The sequence below is a fragment of the Falco cherrug genome, chromosome 7 (genome assembly GCF_023634085.1).
Source record: "Falco cherrug isolate bFalChe1 chromosome 7, bFalChe1.pri, whole genome shotgun sequence".
Taxonomy (NCBI): Eukaryota; Metazoa; Chordata; class Aves; order Falconiformes; family Falconidae; genus Falco; species Falco cherrug.
In genome coordinates this window covers 56,941,845-56,965,655 of record NC_073703.1, presented here as the reverse complement: position 1 = coordinate 56,965,655, position 23,811 = coordinate 56,941,845, and the positions used below count along the sequence as shown (strand labels likewise).

Genomic DNA, 23,811 nt, shown 5'->3' with positions numbered 1-23,811 from the left:
AGTATTTGTGGTTAGTGTTTCATCTGCTCTGGGCTTTTTTTTATTTTATTTTTTATTTTTAATGAACTATGCTAACAGTTCATAAATGCTCAAAGAATGTTCTCACAAAATAAATAATCATAAATAAGCTATCAGTATATATTTCTCACCCCCAACACTGCTTTGCAGTGCATCTTCATTTTTAACTCCCTGATGTACAACTGTGATGTTAGCTTTTGTGTACATGGTAAGCAAGCAGTTTTGGTCCAAGCTACCAATTACTGCTTAGTCTTGACAAACCCTCTAATACATTGGTAAAACAGAAATAAAATATGAGAATAAAATAATAATCTGATAAACAACAGTGAGAAGTAAAAATATGAAGTACCTTTAGTAAAATTACAAAGCTACTACTAATGATCAGCAAAAATTGGGCTGGTGCCCACTGTGGAACAAAAATCTGGAGAAAGTCAAACCTAACATCATATTCCAAGATTAAACAGCCTGTGCTACTACTATTAGAAGGACATAATCAGAACACATTACACATTACTGCGATCAGCAATATATAGACTTCACAGTAACTCTGACAGAGCTTACATTCCAGTTGCTGACATAGATATTAGGATTTGCAGAGGCTTCTGCACCAGTAAAACAGGTGGACCAAGAAGAAGATATTAAATGATCTCGGTTTTTTATTAATTACAAGAAAGTCAGTCATATTGTATCTTACAACAGTTTAAGTCTACTTACAAGTAGAAACACTGAAGTTGTTTTTAAAGAATGTTAATCACAAAAGAGAATGTTACTCCCCAAAGAGGAAGAATGTTTGATTTTGCTATAAATACTTTGAAAATCCTAATTTCATTCTGCCACTGTTGTTTGGTGTCTATCAGATTGAGGTCAGGACATTCTTATGGTAAATTTCAAATTTTCACTTTTTGTCCTCAGAGCACCTGCTGGCAGGATCCAGCAAGGTCCCTACAGAATTTAAGTGATGCTCTGCTGAGTGGTTTGTTGAGCCTGAAGTGTGAATTCCATAGTTTGCATGAACTACCTACACCTTTCTGCTGCCAGCTCCGCTCTTACATGCCAGTGCACATCAATCCCAACTTGAAATACCCTGAATGTTACAGTCCTTGGCCTATTCTGAACCGAGCAAAAACACTGTGCTAAAAAACATGATTCCCCAGTGTCCATGAAACTTTATATTGGACTGAAAAGAGAACAATTTAATTGTCCAATTGTTGTCAAGCAAATGACAAACAAAATCTACAGATACACAGTAAGGGTAATAACCAGCTACTGTTTTAAGACCATTAAGCTTCTGTTCCTCAAATATACAAAACTGATCAACATTTCATCATGATATAATTATAATTTCAGATCATTTTTGCTAACTATAAAGATTTAAAAAGCCACCTTTATTCCTTATTTATTCTGGAAAATATACTACTATATATATCTATTCCTAAAACATACTGAAATGCTTTACTTCTGCTTAAGAGCTTAATAACTACCCACACATAGTCTGAGGAAGTTCTGAAAACCTACCTAAAAAAGATTTTAATTTTGGAAAATTAGTGTTTAAGAACATATGAGATCCCTATCTTCCATTAATAAATTTTCAAATGCAAATACATTGCTTATGCACTTACACATTCCTCTATGATGTATTCTTATGAAAAAGTTTTGTAGGTTGTATCTTTTCTATGCTATTTTAGAAAGAAAAAGATATTTTAATATAAAACACATTTCCTGAAATAAAAAAAGAATATTCTTTTGATGTTTACTGGTTCAAGCTCTGGTTCAAAATGCCACCAAAAAGTCAAACATTCTTAGCAAGATAAAACCGGGATAACGTTAAATATTGATACTCAGAAATAAGTAAAAAAAAGTTTTCCTTAATGTTTAAATTGCTGACCAGCATTATTGGTTACACTATCGTTGAAGAGAAAAGAGCCTTTCCTTGGTTATGCTGACTGTCCCATACCACCAGGAGATCCAAGAGACTGGCAGTGCCTGCTTACCATCTGTTTGCAGCATGGGGCTATTCATTGGGTTACTAAAGCAATTTTCAGTTCACACTCTTTTCTGAATTTAGCATATGCCAGCTCAAGGACTGGCATATATATGGTTAATATATGGTAATAAGGTTAGTTGCAATGATATATCAAAGAAGTTTCTCCAAATGCAAAGGTGCAAAGCTTATTAAATTTTATCTTCGCAGGACTATGCATCATGCGATACAACTATGACTGTTGAGGTATAAGACTGAATGGAAGAAAGTTTAATAAACCAACTTTCTGCTTTCTCAAGAAAAATGAATATATACAGAAGATAAAAACCCACCCTGCTGTAACCACAAGATTAATACATTAGTTATCTACTAACACTTCCTCTTGCAAATGAAAAGATTTGACATGAGCTTCTGAAGCAAAATACTATTCCTGAAATTTTCTATAAAATGGTACAAAGACAAAACAAAGTACAATTCCATGGCCATGATAATAGGTGGGTTTGCAGGCTGAAAGAAGTTTCAGGAAATTTAAAACAGGTACCATAACATGTTACTTAAATCAGTTCGCACAACAATAATTTGGACTGGACAACATATTACACAAGAAAGACTGGTAAGAAAGGGATATATACATTTTTTGCAACAGAAAAGGTGAGACACTTTATCAGTTGTCAGAATGGTACTAGCTGGGCAAGAGTTACCATAATAAGAAAAAAGCTTTTTATTCAGATTTTTGGTCCACTTTTCCATGATACTTTACTGCCTCCTTTTCATATCTTTAAATAGTATGTAATATTCTATTCAGTTTGATATTAATTTGTAAAAAAATAATAGTTCTGAAATCTTGCTGTACTTTTAAATGATTAAGGAGTACCAAAAGTGTCAAGAGGGATTTCATTAAATAAGTGTTTTAGGATTGACTGACCTATAAAAAAGTTTGAACTTGCTTGCCTTAAACAAACAAATTTCAGATGTCCTCAGATGTTCCTAAATAGCGTTTATATTCTAGGCAGATTATAAAAATGTATAAAAGTGCGACACAATTTTTGGTCGAATTATAGTGCACAACAACAGTTGGCTATTCTTGAGATCTCTGCAAAGAATAGTTTAACCTGTCTTACCACAAAACGAAAGGCTCATAAGGGTTAAGTTTTTGTTTTGTCCATGATTTTTAAAAATATACATTCAAAATGTTCATTGTTAAATATTTTTTTTAAAACATTTCCTTTTGCATATTCGGATGGGAGAGGAGACTTTATAACTGTACTCATTTCAGTAAACTGACATATAGTTCACATGAAGTAACAAAGATTGCCTACCTTGATGGACTGACTGTAAGGTCCTATGTTAGCAGGTGCCCAGTGGGAAATGCTCTGTACATGCATAACCAGTTTTTCATCACGTAACACATCATCCATTGCAATGTCATACTTCTGTGCAAGGCAGTCAATGCAAAACAGTACTCCATCAGGTAACAGGGTTTCCACACATACTCTGAAAACACAATACAATTATTTTTTTGTATCAGAAAATTTGCTCGCATCAACTTTCAGTATTTATTTTCCATGGGTTTTGCATTTGGGTACTATGTTACGAAATTTTGTCAGAAACATAAAACAAAAGCTATGGTATCACAATAACCTGCTAGCACTGACACTGTTATCTCCTCTGCAAATAATGACCAGCTTTAGACTTCCAGCAAGATAATTTCCATTACCAAGTAGAAACTAGCACCATAGCCAGTGGCTCATTTCCATTTGGTTATTTTTATGAAGTGTATTACTTTATTAAGAATACATGCATTCTTGTATTAAAAAAACCTTGATCACACAATCTGGAAATGCTAGATAGGTCATGCTAAGCAGCCTTCAGACTGAGCGCATCATTCTCATCTTCTTATCTCCATGCATTTTCACTGAATGTCCTTTGAATAGTTGCACTAGAGGTTCAGATTTCTAAAAAGCAGCTGCTTATTGTTCCTTTACATCCTTCACACGTGTTACCATGCAATACTGAGGATATTTTTCTGTTACACTTCAGGTTGCATGACAGACACATACTTATGACAGGACTGAAAACCTACTAAGTATTATTTTAAAAAAAATGGCTTTTGTTTTCTCCAAACAAGACTGAGTGCCTGGATGGACAGACAGATAGAAAGTCTGTTGCACGTGGCCAGTGAAAAGGCAGGGGGTGTGTACAGGAAATCAACATTTCAAAGCCTCAAAAGTAATTATATTTTCAGTCCATGCATAAAAAAGTCATTTAGCTCCCAGCAGGATTCCAGCAAAAAATTACTTGTTCTCTTTACATATCATATAACATAACCTTAAAGAATTCTTCTCATCTTGCTTATTTCTTCCAAGAAAACTATTTTTCTCCTCTCCTCCCACATGCAAATACAGTATTTTCTCCTCATTACTATCATCATAAGCATGGATGAATGGATTTTCTGCTTGGGCTGGTAAATTTTCAAGACAATTTTGCAAATTTAGTGCAGATCCACACCCCAAGTCAGTGCTTCCAGCATATTGCTTGTGAGAACTCCCACAACCAGGTCTCTGTGCATAATGCAATGATGCAGCCATGCAAACTGCTGTATAATTTTTCTTGTGGACAAAATGCAACATAAATCTGTTTGTTCCATAAAAATAATCATAAAAAGCCATTTTCCTGCAACTTTCTAATCTTTCTACCTGTTATTTTAGTGATGGAAGACTATGTGGCTGGCTATGCAAATGTGGAGGCTTAAAACACGCAGCAACATGAGAAATGAAGGAAGCTAAATCAGGAGAAGTTAAGTGTCGTAAAGAGAACTTAAGATATATAGGAGTGGATATTCATTTTGTGTAGTTTATAGATGGGACTAGATCCCTGCTCTGAAGGCACAGGCAACCAACAGTCCATCTCTCTGTGATTTATTCCTGGCCTACAATCAGCACCTTGAAGAAGCCTCTTCCTGCTCTCTTTTAGTCTCTTCTGACACCCAGACAGTGTAGGAGAATGTGAATCTATGATGGTATACATTATTTTAACAATGTCTTTTAACTATTTGTCATGCTATACTTAAAATTCACATTAAAATACACTACACTTCATGTTCAGTAATAAAAGCAGAGAATATAGTATTTTACATTAGAAAATTGCTAACCAGACCTCACAGCTGACCCTGCTTTGAACAGGGGATTGGTCTAGATGACCTCCAGAGGTCCCTTCCAACCTGTATTAACCTATGATCCAAGTTGAATTTTTCATGCTATAGCAGTTCTGCATACTTAGCATATTCTCTCACATGCTTGAGAACATGAATTAGTGTAATAAGAAATAAACCCTTTTGACAAAAGGCAATAAAGAATTTACAGATGGAAAACTAGTTTTAAAACACAAATTTAAAAAAAAAACAACAACAAAATTTTCATGAGCTAGGTGCTTGTTATCCAATTTCCAACGGAAAAAAACCCCAACACACCCAAATAATACAGTAATCACATACTGTGTAACAAGACCACCAAGCTCTTTCATTATGTCAGAGGTGGACCTGGAGGCAATGTTGAAGATTCTGTACAACAGAAATTAAAAACCTATGACTTGGGGATCTATGAATGAAAGTGTTAGCATCAGTGTATTCAGAAGTCTGAAACAGTGTCTTTTAATACTTGCATTCTTACTGAATACATAAGTGCAGCTAAGCTACCCACGATCATTATCTGATGGAAACACATGACATTAACAACAACCACATTGGATCAAGCCAAAGATCCACCTAGTCCAGTATCCATCTTCAACCACAGCCAACTGCATATAAGCAGGGAAAGAAAAGGAGAGCAGAGTAAGCATATATTGGTAACCCAGTATCTCATGATGTGCATCTCAGGCACCTTCTCAGCTAACAGTTTTGCTTTTGTATTTAACAAAACAAACAGAACAAGATGAAGGTTTGTCACAAGGACCTAGAAGGTTCCAAACCTCATCACTTTTAGGAAGATTTCATCATCATTGATAGTATAATGCTTCAGTAAGGCTTTTGACACTCTTATGACACCCTCATAGAGAAGCTGTTGATGCATGGGCTGGATGAGCAGACAGTGAGATGGATTGAAAACTGGCTGAACAGCCAGGCCCAGAGTGTGGAGATAAGTGGCACAAAGTCTTGCAGGTGTCCAGTAAGTAGTGGTGTACCCCAGGAGTCTATACTGGCTCCAGTCCTGTTCAACATCTTCATTAATAATCTGGATGATGGGGCAGAGTGTACCCTTGATGATTTTGTAGATGATAGAAAAATGGGAGGAATGGCTGATACACCAGAGTTTTCTGGTGTCATCCAAATGGATCTTGACAGGCTGGAGACACAGGCACACAGGAACTTCATAAAGTTCAACAAGGACAAGCTGAAAGTCTTGCACCTGGGAAGGAACAAACCCACAGTCCAGTATATTGTGGGAGCCAATGGCTCAAAAGCAGCTTTGCAGGGAAGAACCTGAAGGTTTCTGATAGACACCAAGTTGAACATGAGCCAGCAATGTGCCCTTGTGGCAAAGAGGGCTGATAATATCTTGGGCTGCATTCAGAGGAGCATTGCCAGCAGGTCAAGGGAGAAAAACAAACAAGAAAAGCATATAAAATCCCACCAGTACAAAGGAGTTGTCAGTTCAATTTAGTCACAGAGAAGAACTGAGACTTGCAAAAAATGTATTATTCTTCTGTAAGTCTACATAGGAGGGGCATTTATAAACTTTATGGTATATATTAAGACAAGAATTTCCAACCCCAGTCTGAGTTGGGCATCCCTGATGTGATTACTCCAAAAGGCAGCAAAATTCTACTTGGAAGTCTGTAAGGCACAGACATTTGGACAAAAGCTCTACAAGTATGGTAACAATAACTCAGTATATTACAGTGTATCATAAATATACTATAGCAGTAGTCTAATCCTACCTTGCTGGTGGACACAAATCAAATTCTGTCACATAAACAGAATTTATAACATTGAAATCTTTCATGCTCTTCATATACAGATGAACCAAAATAATATCCTCCAGTTTCAATCCCTCTGAAGTCATATTAGCTGCAGAATAAAAATAATACAACTGTTAGACAGAATATTTTAAATGTGTGGAAGGCAGCATAGGCATCCTGATCGTGTTTAGCAAAATCAACGAGTAATAACCTAAAAGTTGTCTAAACATGACTGAAGGCTTTGCAACATACTACCTTTCCCCACATACCTACTTTTTTCATTAAATTCTTTCTCATGTTAGTTTTCCAAATATACAGAAACAGAATACAAATAAATTTTATCCACCCTGAGCAGCAGTGAATTCTTGCACCAAGAAAACATATCATGCATTAATGCATGTAGATATGTTATAGTCCAAATTCCTTGTATCCATAAGTTTTATTATCTCATATTTTTTTTATTTTCAGTCTATGACAGCTAGTAATCTATAAAGGACTTTGAATCACAAAAGTACAGAACTGGAAGGGACAATAAGAGGTTCTTTAGTGCATCACCCTCTTCAAAGAAAAGATCAAATATTTATATGCTATTCCAGAGGGATGCTTGTCTGAGCTGTTTTTAAAAACCCTCACTGCAATAATAATCTTCGCATAAACAAAGAGTTATAAATGGCAAGATAGACAATAGGAAACAGAAGTGGCCACAGGAGAAATGAAGGAAAGATGAGAGCAAAGGAAAGTTCAAGCAGACAGTTAAAGAAAAGATACTGGGAAGTCAAGATCATCTGAATGTGTATGTATAGAAGATTCCAACCATAGCACTTAAGGAGAATATATTACTCTTACATAGTCAATACCATGACAAGATATGTGACTCAGCTCTGCAGTGTGGACCTTTATAACTCATAAGCAATAGAAACTAAATGAAGACAAAATCTCTGAATACAGAACATTTATAATAACAGGCTCACGTGACCTAACTTAAATGAGCTACGTAAAACCCTTCTCAATGTAACTTTGGGGATCTTGTCCTTGAATATTAGTGCGTACCTGTATATACCTATGTATTTGTTTTCCAGTGGAGAAGCACAAGAGTATAAAGACATTCTCGTCTTGGCTGTTGCCTTAGTGAGAAACAAATACTTTCTGTGTAAAACTTTTCTGTGCTTTTGAAGACAGTTCAGGAGTTGGCACACTTCCATAAAGGTTAATTTGGTCACACCAATACTGAATTTTGCTCTAGATGTCTCAGCTTTAGTCATGCTGCCATTACTGTCGGCAATCTGAAGAGGGGAATTCCCACTGACAGAAAACGAAGGATGCGCTAAGTGATATAAGACATTATATAGCAATTGACATAGAACTCCAATGAAGTCAAGATACATCTCAAGAAATATCAGCTCAGAAATTAGTACTCAATAATAATTCTGTCCAGAGATATAAATGTATTTGAATGCTGCCTGATAGCAATCACTAGGTCACTACTAGCTGCTATGACATCAGTCAAGGAGGAAACAAGGATATTTTTCAAATTTCCAGTCAGCATTTAAGTCAAGAAGAAAGATATTTGGCTTGCAGTGAAAAGTTTTGCAGCATTGCATGGAATACTGGAGGGAAAAAACCCCACACTCCAAACTGACCCCCCTCCCCTCCAGTTCTAAATTCAAAATGCATAAGCCAACAAACTAACTCTAATTTGTGGACATGCAACAGTATTAAAGTAAGTTTAAGGCAGAAAGATTTGGATAAATTTGTAATTTCTATCTTTTTAAAAAATACTGAAGTAAGTAAAACTACAATCCTCTTTCCTTCTGAATGAATTAGAGAAACGATGAGAAATAATTTCTCCCTGGCTTGTAAGCAGAATAAAATTGACCTCCCAAAGCACTCTATCTAGTAGAAAGGCATAAAATAAATGGTCAACCGGTTACCGACCCCACCACTTGGGCTCCTGACAACAAGTTCTGTTTACCCAGGAAAGGACCCTTACACAGCACATCTCCAGGATGTACAAGGAAACCATACAACCTTTCTGTTGAATTTCAAGGCATTCACTGTTCCTAACAATTTATAAAATATGATCAGGTGAGACTCATCCTTACTTAGGCAGTACTGCCTAAAAGAACTGACCCAAAAGATAACATTGGCCAAAGTACAGTTTAGTTGTTTTTTTTTTTAAATGGGTTACCCAGGATCCTTAGGCTGAGGGCCATGAAAAAGTATCCAAACTGTCTACAGGATGAAGAATTTTAGACTGAAATTTCACGTAATAATAAAAAACTATTTAATACCCTTCAAACCTATGGAACTTTGCCATGGTACAGCTGCACCAGAGCTGCTTTATATACAAAGCACTGAAATCTTTGTCACATTCCAATCGTATCTAAGGAAAAGTTTAACAAAACAGATCAAGAAAATAAATGTAAACAGTAAGGTATTGCATTCCCTCCTGTTCCTGGCTTCACAGGAGAATTCCACTGACTTTACAGAAGAACCATGTTTCATAATGTCTAGTAATAAATTTCCATTTCTGAACCTTTTTGGCAGCACTTATCCTCTTTAGAGGTGATTAAAGCAGTTAACCCAGCAAAGAGGTTAAAAGGATTGTGCTTATTCCATTCTCACAGCACTGAACACCAAACTGCTGTAAAGATTGCAAGTATGAGTTTAGAAAAAGCCTTGTGCATATTTGCAAAACAGTTAAGTTCTCAGAAACAGTTTCTTTAGCCGTGACAGAATCTTAAGTCATTCAGTCTTCCACACCCACTTTCAAAAAAATAAAACCAAAAGGAAATGTAAGAACTGAAATTTTCTATCAAGGATCAGACAATTAGCACTTTTTAAACTGTAATACATCTAATGCAAGTAATTTGCTGAAAGCAATAGGCTACTCTACTAGTCAGAGACACAATCTTTTTTGACAGATGCTAAGGCAAAAATATATCATGTTTGTACTGGCAGATTTCCATTCAAGTATAATGAGAACAAAATAAAACATTACACAACTTTTGCTTCAATTTACAGATTATGCCCAGAAGATTTACACTAAATACTATCAACTTTTACTAAAAGTCTGATCACATGCACCTTGTTGATTTCCAAGCAATCAAAAACTAGTTTAATGACCTTCTACAAAGTATAACTTCTTTGCTTCTGAAAAAAAATCCTAGGGTTTCCTTATTATCCTATATTCAATCACGGATATTCAACTGCAGATGCAAAAAATAAGATTTTATAGGAAAATACATCACGCAAATTCATGAACAAGAATACAAGCCTATCCATTAGGATACTAAAAATTATTTCCATTTTTATAAATGAAAAGAAGTCTGTATAAACATGTTTTACTTAAAATTTAGAATAAAATAATTATAAAAAATCCCCAAACCAAAAAATGCGATCATTTTGTTTTATGTCAGTATCATGTTAGAGGCGGACAGTAAGGAACCTGGATTTCATGATTCCCAAGATGGCAATTTCTCCTTTACATTAAGAATATAAATGAGATTTACTGCTACTGACCTAATCCTCAATGCCAAAATGTACAACAGCTTTGTAGAAAACTTAATTAAAAATTATGTTAGCGACAAAAATGCTTTAGCAAGTAGACAGCATCCATAGCACACATGCACACTCACAAACACAGTATATATTGTAAGAAAGCTATAAAGCAAGTTATAAAGTGATTAAGTACTACGGAAATAGTGTTGTTACAGTGATATGAACACTACTTTGGCTTTCTAGCACCTTCAAAAACCAGTCAAATTATGATATGTTCAATATTAAAGCCGGCAGTCTTGATATCAATGATTCCAATCAAATGCAAAATGAGATGGCAAACTGACAACCATGACATTTAAAGTTATAAAACCATATGACAATACATAGTTTTACTTAATATCATATTAAAACCAGTATAGTTAAGAGCACATAATGCATTAACTGAGTGAAGTACCTTGGAGAGAAGAAAATGCTTCCCTTGCTGCTTCTTGAGCATTTTTGTCTTTTGATGGATGGAAGTGGGCAGTGATACCTGAAAACCACTGGTAACCACTCGGGGATTTTCCTGACCTTCCAAATGTCTTAGCTATGGGAAATGAAGAACAGCAGTATTGATTATAGTTATGAAAGATTTCAGATTAACCTAGAATATATTTTAAATTGTTTAAATCATAAACTGTAAACACATCTTGAAAAAACATTTACAGATAAACAGATATAAAGCAAAAACTTCGAAGTAAGTCTGCTGGTAATAAAGCTTCCAAATGCTACTTGACAAGTCCTTCTCTAACACTGCCTTCAGAAAATATGCCTGCAAGTAGTATTTAGCTGAGAATTTCAGTACTTTCTCTCCTCCTTTCCATTTTTGCTGACCTTTTACAATTTCTCTACCTGTTTTGATACAGACTTGGCATGAAACATGACACTGAAAAGCTAAAATTTTGAAAAGTATCTAAGTGACACAGGAACAGATTTTCAAACTCACATGCCAACTTTTAATGGAAGTTAGGTGTTTAACCTGGTTCTGATCATCTTAGCAAATGCATAACATGTTTAGACATTTTTTAACATCCCACTAGGCACTTATCCATATTCAAGAACCTAAACACCATTCAATATCAAACACTGTTACACTATGAAACACAGTTCTCAGGAAAAGTTTACTAATCTTTGGATATAGGGTAACAGTGATGCTGTGGTACTTCAAAGTTTATCTTGCATTAACCACCACACTTTTCAGGCAGTGGTAATGTCAGGCAGATGACAGTTACTGCAGCTCACCTAAGACACAGTAACTTGCTAGGCTGCTAAACTTGATCATGCATGTCACCCCAGGGTTGCTTGGGTGGGGACAGACTCATATACTATGTAAGCAAGTTGAACGGTTGCATTTTGTACTTCACTTCAGAGTTTGCTTTTCTCTCTTCAATTGAAAAGTAGCAGAGTATGGCTACAGGTGTGGTTAGAACTTTTAAATAAAACTCCATCCCTCCACTCAAATTATTATATTATAGTAATTTCATTCAGGCAAACAGAACAAATTAAAGTGTTTTTTTCTGAAAGAAAGGGAGAAAGAACAGAAGACAGAAAGAAAGGAAGGCAGAAATGGGTTTTGGCTCCTTCTGTAAAATAATTTTAAATGCTTCATTACTACAGATCTATTGATTTCTATCAGAAAGCTGCATTGTAGTAGTATCTCTAGTATCTCTCTTTTTTTTTTTTTTTTCCCCCAGACTGGTTATTTAAGGTCACAAACATTCTTTTCAGGAGTATTCTTATAGTAATTAACAGCGTACTCCACCGTGGCACGAAATATTCAATATTACTTTCCTAATGAAAGTTGCGCAAGACTCACCGAAATCCAAAGAATTATGTTTCAAAGACTTCCATATGACTGGAATGTTCTTCTGTGGTTCATCCTCTTCTGATGAAGGGAAAATATCATCATAATTACAGCTTATCTCACAAGAACAGCTATTGACTGTAAACGTAACTGCAGATTCTCCCTGCTTGAGAGAAACATAAAATGAACAGTATGTCAAGCAGTATGAAATCAGCACATTTTATCATTCAAATTTTGCTTTTCAATTAGAAAAAATACTATAGCTCAATGGGTACATAAGCTTAGAACAATTAATGAAGGAACAGCATTAGGATTTCCCCTATTTATATTGCAGAAATGGGCAGACTACAATGTGCTCCTGTTGACATATCATATAGAATAAAATTGCAGACTTAGTAGTAAATAAGGGCAATAGATATGAAAAATGATGCAACTCAAGATAAGACAGGAAGACTACTATGATGAAGAAATGCTATTCCACAATTATATACAGGACAATGATGTTTTCCAAAAATAATATAAAGTGAAAGAAAAAAAAAAGTACAAAAGTAACTATTTGATAATTAACACTGTCACTAAACACTTGAAACAGAACAAAAGACTAACAAGAAGATTTTAAAGTTTTGTGGTACCTTGAATGAATGCAGTCTATGTTAAAAAAACACAGCTCTTTCTAATCATCTCACAGACTATCCTTTCCATCAAATTCACCACACTTTGGGATGCTCAGTTTTGAGATACAAAAGGGAGCATTTCCCAAGATTTATACTTCAAAGTAATTTCTGGAAAATGAAGAAAAATAATTCACTGTACCTCCTCTTCCTCCCAAATGCTTTCTTAGGCCTAGGAAGAGAAAGCTAGCCAGTGTGCCTTTTAAAGCAAAATACACAGGCAGAGTGTGTACTGACCAGTCTTCCAAAATCCTGTACTCGTATTTTCAATAAGTCATGTAATTACAGCATACATATATTTTATTTTAATGTTAGAGCAACTGGAACCTCTATTCTCTTCCATCTGATTTTCCAAGGCAGCCTAATCTGCAGAGTGTGCTGACTTTGGGATCACTAGCTTGGCTAATACTACTTGTCTTCATCTAAACCCAGTATGAATTATGACAGAATTTATCCATAAGCCTTAACCAAACACCTCTGCATGCTGTAACTCCAGATTATACCAATTAATTTTCTACTCAAAGGTCTCAAATTCCTTATATTGTCTATACTATGTATTTTACTGCAGGCTTCTTAAATACTGAATTCACAAAAATGATGATAAAGCCAAATAAAGGAAGATAAAAAGCTGACAAAATATGAAGCCTTTGGCAATTGTTAAATATAGATTAGAAACTGCTGAATATTCTTTTAGCTCACAAATTAGTTTACTATCTATAGAATTTCTATGCAAAATGCCTATGAAGAAGAATATTAATATTATACAGTGAAGCACCCATAAGGTCACCTGTAGTTTGATCCTCTGCATTCTCTGCTTTTTAACAATTAGATCTCATGAAGCTGTCAAACAAAATGGGATATATTAGAAATTACTAATCAAATTTGAATATGTACTTTTTTTTAAAAAAAAAGTAATTTTATTGTGGTTTTTTTCCTTTGGAAAAAGACCCATATCTTATTCCAACTTCAAAGTTTTCTCTAGATGTTAAGAAAAAAAAAAGTGTGGGAAAAAAATGCAGAGAACTATAGAATGCATCAGAATTCTGCAATTAGAACTCAGTATTTACATTGATATTTGACTTCACTGGAGAGAAAAAGGATCCAGTTAAGCTAAAACAGTATATTTGGAAATTCTCAGGAAAGGTAATGACCTTTTTGTAATTTAGCCTATGAGAGGAAACTCAGCTCTGCTGCCTCTAAAAGGATTCAAGGGGAGTTTTATAAGCACTGTAAACACTAAAGCTATGCTCTAAGAGGGGCTGATGTTCTTTGATTGGACATAATTTTATTCATTCCTCCAAGAAAGGCATGAAAGTCAAGGCAATAATCTACTTTACGTGAATCAATTGTACATGAGAGGTTAAAAGAAGTCAACTAAATGTAACATAATAGCACAAAGATGAAAACTGCAGTTTAACACAAACACGACATACATTCCAACACTACAATATACAAGCATCCAACAGCATCCATACCATTTCCCACTCATTGAATTACACCTTCAGCTACTACTGTTGGTTGATATATTTTGCCATTACCCAAAGAGCTACCTGATAGCCCTGAACCCTTCGGGTATGACCCTGAAAATAAAGAAGCAGGAACACAAATCTGTAACTGAAATAGATCTTAAATTGGATTATTCTACAACAACCAAGAAAACTCAATTATTTCTATTTTTGTTAAAGTTTCTACTTTTTTATCTATGAGACAATGCTTCATAGAAATATACAGACCATATAGTGGCATGAAGTGCTAAAAGTGCTACCACTTCCTTCTTGCAAATTGTTGTTTTATTAAATTAGTTGCCTTCATCACTGGGTAATTTATAACATACATCATGAAACAATGAATTTGCAGCATAGCACAGGCATTCACTGAATACTAACGTAACATATACAGAGTTTGCACCACTTGGTCCTACCTCCTGCATGAGCATGCACAGACACGGTGATATGAATGATACCATCACAATGCTGCTTTGGGTTTTCTTTTTACATCACCTGGATTTTAAGTTCAATATGGTGTAACAATCCATCGCTAGGCAAAAAACACGTGAACTGAAAAGGGTAAAGTTCCAGCTTGCCAGTATGACAGCCACTTTGTTTCTTGCTTTTGTCAAGATTTACATAATTACCTTTTAGAAGATCTAGTATCTTCTGTCAGCACTATTAGAGACCTGTAACTTCTCTCCATTTCCTAAACTGAAGGAATGAATTTATATGCTCTGCAAGTGAGCATGAAAAGAGCACCTATTCCATTTTTATGCCATCTGTGAAAATTGTTCTTTCAACTATGTTTCTAAACAAGTTTTCTGAAAAATATGCTTCATAAAAAAATTCATGGGGGTGTAGTGAGACTCACAGACTGTATCACAACTGGTTTGGTGTAACCTACAGAACTCCCCTGTAGCTTTGTAATTAGTTAATATTACAAATATCCCAAATCGATGCCACATGAAATTTTTGTATCATCCAGTCACACCTTTTTCCCTAAATGTGTCAATATTTTATGGATTGTTAAGCTTATATCAATATTGCTTAACAGATACAAATAAAATCATACATCTGTGTTTACACACATACATAAACAGCTGGTCAGATGCAAACTTTTTGGAAACTTCTAATGCTACAAATTCTACATCTCTTACATACACCAATGACCACAAAAATAATTATAGACTACTGTTGATTTCACTGCCTATGATAAATCACAATCATTCATTCAAGGCTGACTCCCACAATGCTCCAAAAACATAGGAAATCAATCACTTTCTGCAGCGGCACAGGTGCAGGCTACAGCAGAAGTATTAGGTGCGGAATCTGGCACTAGAAGAACAACAGGCTCAATGCCAGCCTAAATAGAGCTGCCAGACCCTGTTTAGTAGCTATATTCAAATCTCATACAAATGTTGGTCTTCCATTCCTGTCAATAGCGAAAGTGATCTAAGAAGCTAAAAATTAAAGTTATAGACTGCCACAAACAGACTAACTTTCCCTGAATAAGATTCTCATCACTTTAAAAACAAAAAAACCAAGCCTGCCTATAATGACATTTTAATTAAATCTTATAGAACCTATTTTAATCACATAACATTTTCATGTTACTTCACAAAAGCAATATATTTTCTCATTTGTTACACTGTTTCTCCCACACCCACTGTACATTGTGATACCAACCTAATTTTGGATCAGAGCCTGCATGCATGCATATGCTTAACTATATTCACATAACTCATGCCATTGATGCAAGTGTGCTCAGAATGAAGTTAAGCGAATGCACAAGTGTTCCAAGATCCAAATTATCCTGTTGAAAAAGCCTTGGAGCAAGGACTTTAACTGATATAGCTGAAATTCCATGCAGTGGTCTTTTATGAAAACAACAGATTGCCTTCTTAAAAAGCTTACATTCTCCACTACAGAAACTGGTATAAAAACCTATCACAACACAATTCCAAAATTGATGGTTCTCCCACTGATCAGCAATGATAATACAGTGGGGCAGAGAGCTCAGAAGACATAAGAAAAGACTATGATGATCTCTTTATTCTTTGTGATGTACCTTGATAACAGAATTCATTGAAATAAATATAATGAGAGACCACATACATACATCTCCTTGCAGTATTTCAAGTACAAAACAGACACAAATGAAAGAAAGTCCTCTACTCCGAAAGACTTCCAAATAAAGTCTCGTCATTATGAAAAGAGAACAAAAAAGTCTCTTGTCTGAGAGAACTGGATTGACTCTGCAATCAAATGCAGTAGCAAAGAAAATCCTTTGTTTATTATCTTAGTGTTTGAAATAAATCAGTCTACAAAAAGATTTGGCAGTTATTTCTTATAAAGTTTTGACAACATAGATACAGGGGTTATCTACAATCTCATGACGAAGAAGGGAAGCTAAAGGTTACCTAGGAGAAGTATCACTCAGTGATGACAAAAGTATTCAAAAAATGCCACCCACAATGCCACCAACAAAACATATTTTGCAACTTGAAATTCCTTCTTGCTCCCCCTGACATCACTTAGAAAGTACAATTCTACAGCTAAAGTCCTAAATGGAGATCAACTAAACTCAGGCCAGAAGGAACTGGACAGAAAGAGGCTACAAAGTTAAATCAAATCTAACCTGCAGGATCATGCTCCTTTAGTACACAAGGCATGTAAATATCTCTCAACCACCTTTTCTAACTTTTACAAGTGTGTCTAAAATCATCTCCAAATTGACCAGTGAAATAGATTTGCTGATGTCTAACAGGGACATAACTGCTTGCACTTCTGAGACGCATTCCATCCAAACAGGTCAAGATCTTCTATAAACAGGAAAACAAATAAGCCTCACAATATCCACTTATGATAGGTAAATATAATGCAATAGTAAACTACAAGAAAGAGCAGCAGCAGGCATGATTTCTATATCTCTTAAAGACAATCAGGCTCCTTTCTTCTGCCAAGTGTAGAAATAAAACTACATGACTCCCTCTAATTCTGGACAAACCCTAAGTTAATGGGCTGCAGTTTCACAGCCTGTATTATTTGAGGCATATATGCTTCTCCTCACTGGAACTCGGGAAACAAAGTATTCATTATTAAATATGGAAAAGAGCAAATCTTAAAGCACAAATGATAGCTAATATGTTCAGTACTGCCATCAGAATTATGTTAACATTAGCAGAAGCTCCAACAGCTTTAATTTCTGATTCTGATCATTCAAAAGCCAACACGATTTAGCAGAGTAATAAATAATATATATGGGGAAAATAAAATTTTTTTGCAAGTTCACTGCACTGTCAAAGGAAAAAAATCGTTTCACAGCTGTACTTTTTCCTAATTGAAAATATTAAAAAATAAATAAAAATAAAAAATTAAAAAAAAAAAGCTGAGACACTTGACTTAAAGATTCTGCTATATGCTTCAGAAATTGCCTCCTCCTCAATAAAAAAATTCTACATTTTAAATGTACAAAATGACAGTCTTATTGCCAAAGTAAAATACTGATGAAGCTAGGTATCTGTATTGTGTACATCACAGTGGTGGCTTTATTTTTACCATGAAGTAAATGAGGCATTCCCAAATTTTGTGCATTAGTGTTTTATTAGCATTATTATGTTTGTGTAAAAGTATTAGCATTAAAGTTTGTGTAAAATGCATACAAAAAAGTTATCTTAAGCCATGTTTACCAGATTTTTAATAATGTTTTAATAAAGATAAATATATAATGAAATAATAAAGATAAAATCTTATCTTTACTTATCTCTTTAACCTTTTCTGTATCACTGGTAATGAAAGAAAAGAGGGTGTGTTAAAAAAAGCTTCAATTATTATGCAAAACCACATCTTGAAGTTGCACAGTAATGTATTAAACCAGAACAGTGAGTAAAATGTTATCTTCCCCCAGGCACAAAGGCTCATTTTGCTGCCAGAAACAATCTAAAACAAATTTCTATGCAGGCTTTGTAGTTAAACATGAAGAGATTTAGCTGAAGAAAATGCATTATAGAGGAGGAAAGACAGCAGAGACTAAGGTACACTAGCTGTAATTGCATAATGATTATAAAAGTAAATTCAAGACTGTAAAATTAACACCTGTGGCACATGACGAAGATAATGAATATACAATAAAAGTTAAATATATGTGTATCTCTCAGCTGAAATGATAACAAAACTGATGTCATAATACTTACTAGAATTACACATCACTGTGCAGTGTATTAATGGTTTATACAAAGTGCTTACACAAGTGGCTACTTTTACACATTGTTCATAATAGAGTATTTTTTGCCCAATTTTCAGTAATCCCTCGAAAGCCCAAAACTAAAATTAGTTCTCCTTGTAAAGCAGTTCTTCCCTGCAGTGATTCATTATTGTAGGACTGGCTTTTAAGTGCTGGATTATGAACTGATACTTGATTTTTTTTGTAGGGCTTGTAAGCACCAGAGAGCGAGAACAAGTACAGTACTACAAGCACATAAATCTTGAAGGCATCTCTTTATCATTACGCAGTTAAATGGTGCTAACTTAGTAATGAGTTGTGCTTTAAAAGACTGACTGGTTCTCCATATTCATAACTTCTAGAAAACTTAGCTTATTTTGTCGTGATATAGAATAATTTAAAGCCAAAAGATTCTAATGCTTTTCCTTATGATACAACCACTTCAGAAAATAGACTATTTTCCTTTTAACTAATCAAGACATTATACAAGACACCAAAATCCAGGGCAAGCCTCTGTAAACCTTACCCCTTTGAGAGTGTGACAGCTTTGTCTACAATGGATTTGAAATATGATTTACTACACCACTGCTTGAAATTGTGAGGCTTTAACCAAATCTAAAACATCTACATAAGAAGGGGAAAAGAGCTTCTGAACAGATAAAAGTAAAATCTTGATTCTTATCTAAAATGTTATGCATTTTAATATGATTTTTTTCCTGATTTATGTAAAGCTTTATGTTTTTCATTTTCCCAAGCCTGTCACATTGTAGTGATGTATGGTGCATTTCAGCATCAAGTTTGCCATGAGCAATAAAGTCAGCTCCCCCCAAAGAAATATTAATATATTATCACTCTTCCCTACCATGCCCCACTCCAAAATTTTCCTTTATTCAGCCTATTTGGTTTTGCTTCACATAGTTAGTTGATATCCTTTTCACAGCCTCCCACACAAATATTTAATGTTTTATTTTTGAAAGAAATCCCAAACTAGAAATTGACAGGATGAAATATAATTTACTTTCCAAGGCAAGAATGAGGCCATCATGGAAGAAAAATGTACAAGTATTTTATCTGTTTGGAACAATAAAATTAAAAGGGGGCGGGGAGGCATGAATTGAAAGAAATTCAGGACATGTAGTCACTCAAGAGACATGAAATGTAAAATACCAATATAATAACATCCTATAACAATCCCTGCCCCTAGAAGAGGTTCAGTGACCTTCACTGTAGAAAGAAGTAGGAAATCCTATACAAAAAGGATGTCAACAGTAGTAGGAAGACCATGAGGCACTCCCTTCAACAAAATACCAGTACTTATATTCAGGAGGGAAAAAAAATTATCATTTTATCCATAAAATAATGAAAAGAAAAAGAGCAAAGTTCTGGTTCCCATACAAGTCTGCAATATTTACACCACTAGGAGTTCTTATTCCTGTTCTGCTGTTTCTGTGGAATCATGAGCTAAGAGGATGAATCCCAGTGAACTGCTAACAACTCATTTAAGATCTTTGACCAGTATAATCTCTGCATGATTGGAAGTCATTCATTAGGTGTATCTTTCATATGGAAAAACTAAACCAAATAACATTGCGTTTAAAACTCAAGCACTAGTGGGTCAGGAAGTTCTTAAATCATCCTCTTTTGATCAGAAACAGCAAAAAGAGATGCCACTCCCCAGCAAATCAATGCTGTTCATAGTTTCCTAATACATCTGTGTTCCACAGTGTGCCTAGCCTGTACTGCACAGGTTACACACATGCTTGATTGAACCATATTGGCTGAGCACCTTCTGGTTTCAAGATGAAAAATGCTACACAAATATACTACCTCCATTCATTCATTTGACACAAGGCATCATTTGTGTTTTTTCTTTATGGCAAGTTCTGAAATTCAACTAAATATGTACATTGTTATTTGAAAGTATACTCACATGAGAAAATGTAAGTTCACCCCAAACTGTGACAAAGCAACATAAAAATAGAAAGCATACATATAGCTTTAAAGGAAGATAACTTTTGCAATCTACTTGCCTTATTCTCCAGATGTAATTTTAAAAAATGAAGGTAGGCCACAGGTGCAAATGCATCAGCTGAATGCATAACCACTTTGGCTGAATCTCTGAAATACAAAATGCTTATCATCAAATATTTGTATATAATTTTACATATAGACAATATTTAGTCACTGTTTAACACAGACTCCAAGTTAACTCATTGAAAATCTATTAATCCCATTCTATACTTCCTGTGTGAGCCAGCATGGGCAGGGTGCAGGAACAGCCACAAAACCACAGATGAAATGCAGAGTAAATTCATTTTCGTTACCTCACCAGCTGGGGGATCCTCAAAGCAGCACCTGAGCAGAGGCACAAAGCAGGCACACAGGCACCACGGCGGCCCATGCTAGAAGATGACTGAACCTGCAGGGATTTGCGCAGGCGTAATTTACCACTTTGTTTTAACCCTTCCCACAGCAGGGCAGGAATCTCAAGCATGTTCGATAGGGTGCCTCTAAGTCTATCACAGGCCTATGTTACCTAAACACGATGTTGTACTTGTCCAACACACAAGGCCAAACAACAATTAGTATGATCTATGTGTTTTTTGACACCCCAGCTGCAAGTCACTTGAGCATGTTTACAATCCTCCTCCCCCATCTTCCATTATTTTCCCATACTTCCACACCAGTATTGAGAGATTCAGTTAGCTGTAGTCTATGAAAGTATAAATGACACTATGTTTTACATTATAGAGAATAATATGCAAAGCAATCTTTTAATTTCATCAACAGGAGATTTTTTTTAAAAGTCCATTCTTCTTGATTAATGCTCCAGGGATTAGTTCTTGAAGTATTAACAAGATACAATATTTCACACTGAGAAACTGATCTTGCATCTGATATTGAAGACTACTAGACACAACTTTTTAATGCCAAATGTGTGGGTAACAATGACAAACTTCCTGTGTGCTGATTCAAATTAGTTAATTCTAGTATTCATTTTTACAGACACAATCTGTCGCACTTTGATTCACAAGAGGCAGTATCTGTTATATCCATCTGCATGGTTTTACTACTTAAGAAAAAGGTAGCTCTATGAAACAAACATCTGAAAGTGAGAAACTCAAAGAAAACATAAGAGAAACTCGGATGCAATACCAAAAAAAAATGAAAAGTGTTTTAAGTAAGGCTAAGGACACAAAGATAATTTTCTTGAAACCACAGTGCCCTTGATACCTTCACAGTATTCTATGAGATGAGATAGATTTCTAGCAATGCCATATAGAACGCATGCAAACTGGAAACAGTTGAAGTCTTGGCCACATTCCACTAACTCAATGAAAGTGTAAAATTAATGCAAATATTTGTTCTAGAAAATGTGTTTTGGGATTTAAAGTAACAAAACGCTGAACATAATCATCATTACTACATTGCACAATAATGAGAAATACCTTTAACATAAGCAGCTCTACTTCCCTTTCGGTAAATTTTTAAAGTATTTTGATAAATAAGCCTTTAGCTTCATTCTTGAGAGTTATTATCAAGATTCTTCAAGATTAAAATATCACTTATTTCTTTAAGATATCTTAAAGACAGTCCTTTAAGTTTAAAATCATTCTTTTCAAATGACCATGGTGTCTTCTAACAGAAACAGGTAGAAAATAACTTTGGAAATCTTTAGTAAAAGGAATATATAATTAGAAATTATAAAACAGACACCCAGACTTCAGTGGTACCTGGCACCTGGGTATCCTCAATGTCTGAGGATATTCTCAGTAAACATTTCTTGATTGTTGTTCAAGTCCTGTATGGGGAGGTCTGGTACTTACCAGTGATGCATATCTACTTAAAACTACATTATCAGAAAAGCTTGCATCAGAATGGAAAAACAAAAATTTAGGGTCATTAATGTATGTCTTTTGAATTAAAAGTGATTCATGTTTGATTGTGATGGGAACACAGGAACTCTGTTGAACATTTTCAGAAGACTTTGAAAAACAATGAAGAATAGTTGAAAAACTGTCCTAATTATCTATTTTTTGAAATCATAACCATCTGATCTCTCAAGTCTCCCTGAAGATCTAGGAAATATCCAATCATTTTAAAACACTGCATAACATTTTCACAGGACAACAATGAGAAGTTAGAGCAAGTCTGAGACTATAATCAGTGCTCTCAGTACATGATTATTTCTTCTTGTTTACAGATTTGTTCTTAACTCCAAACCTAGAATTTAGAAACCTAAACACAGAGTTCATGGTAAAGTATATAAAAGCAAAGTTATATTTCCCAAATATTTCAAATATGCCAATTAACCTGAAATAAACCCCCACAAACTATTCCGTGTTCCATAAATACAAATGAGCTTTTATCATAAGGGTAGATATTAGATGGCATTCACATAAGATGACAAATATATCTTTATGATTTGAAGAGGTGTCAATCAGTTGCACTTTAAATACCAGTGTAAAAAGGACAGGAATTGCTTCGTACCTCTCAAATACTGAGCATAAGAAAGCTGACAAATGGATTACAAAAGTCTACCTGGGAAAACTAGATAAAACCCCATCTGACACTTGGTTGACTATTTTGATTTTAAGATCTTGCTTTCACTGCTAGATTTTGTTTATTCTCAAGTCTTTCACTCAATCTGCCATGCTTCCTTTGTGAAGCATATTTTTTAATTAAGATTGAGAAGAATGGGAAGAATTCAATTTAATATTCAAAAGCAAAATTCATCATATAGTCTTATGTTAAAGTCCCACTTCTCCATAGTAAGTAACACATCAAGGTTATATTTTTCTTTTCCTGTACTACCATATATCTTTCTTTTTCAAAGGATATACTGTAGAAATATATTTTGTCACAAGTTTAATGTGACAAAGACATTAACCAGTGAAAACACTAGCTGAAAGTAGTGTTATAAGTGACAGGCATATTGGATTTTCTCCTGTCATACTGGGTTTATGTGGCAAGGTTCTGTTATTGGGGGGTGGTCTGCAGGGGTGGCCTCTATGAGAAGAGACCAAGGGGCATCAGCAACACTGGTGATGCCTCTTAATGTATTTTTTAAAGGGTAAAAATTCTGTGCAGCAGCTGTGACAGGAGTGAGAAAAACATGAGAGAAACAG

General features: G+C 34.9%; 1 protein-coding gene across 3 annotated transcripts in view; it reads right to left on the bottom strand.

Moving 5' to 3' along the window:
- Positions 1-23,811, bottom strand: part of DPH6 (diphthamine biosynthesis 6) — a 210,215-nt gene that overhangs the window by 111,517 nt on the left and 74,887 nt on the right. For all 3 annotated transcript variants that reach the window (XM_055716488.1, XM_055716490.1, XM_055716489.1), the window contains 5 exons: positions 20,709-20,800; positions 12,312-12,458; positions 10,911-11,042; positions 6,935-7,064; positions 3,319-3,493 (listed from right to left, as the gene is read on the bottom strand). In XM_055716488.1, the coding sequence (XP_055572463.1) occupies positions 3,319-3,493; positions 6,935-7,064; positions 10,911-11,042; positions 12,312-12,458; positions 20,709-20,800 (676 nt within the window). The remainder of the gene's footprint in view (positions 1-3,318; positions 3,494-6,934; positions 7,065-10,910; positions 11,043-12,311; positions 12,459-20,708; positions 20,801-23,811) is intronic.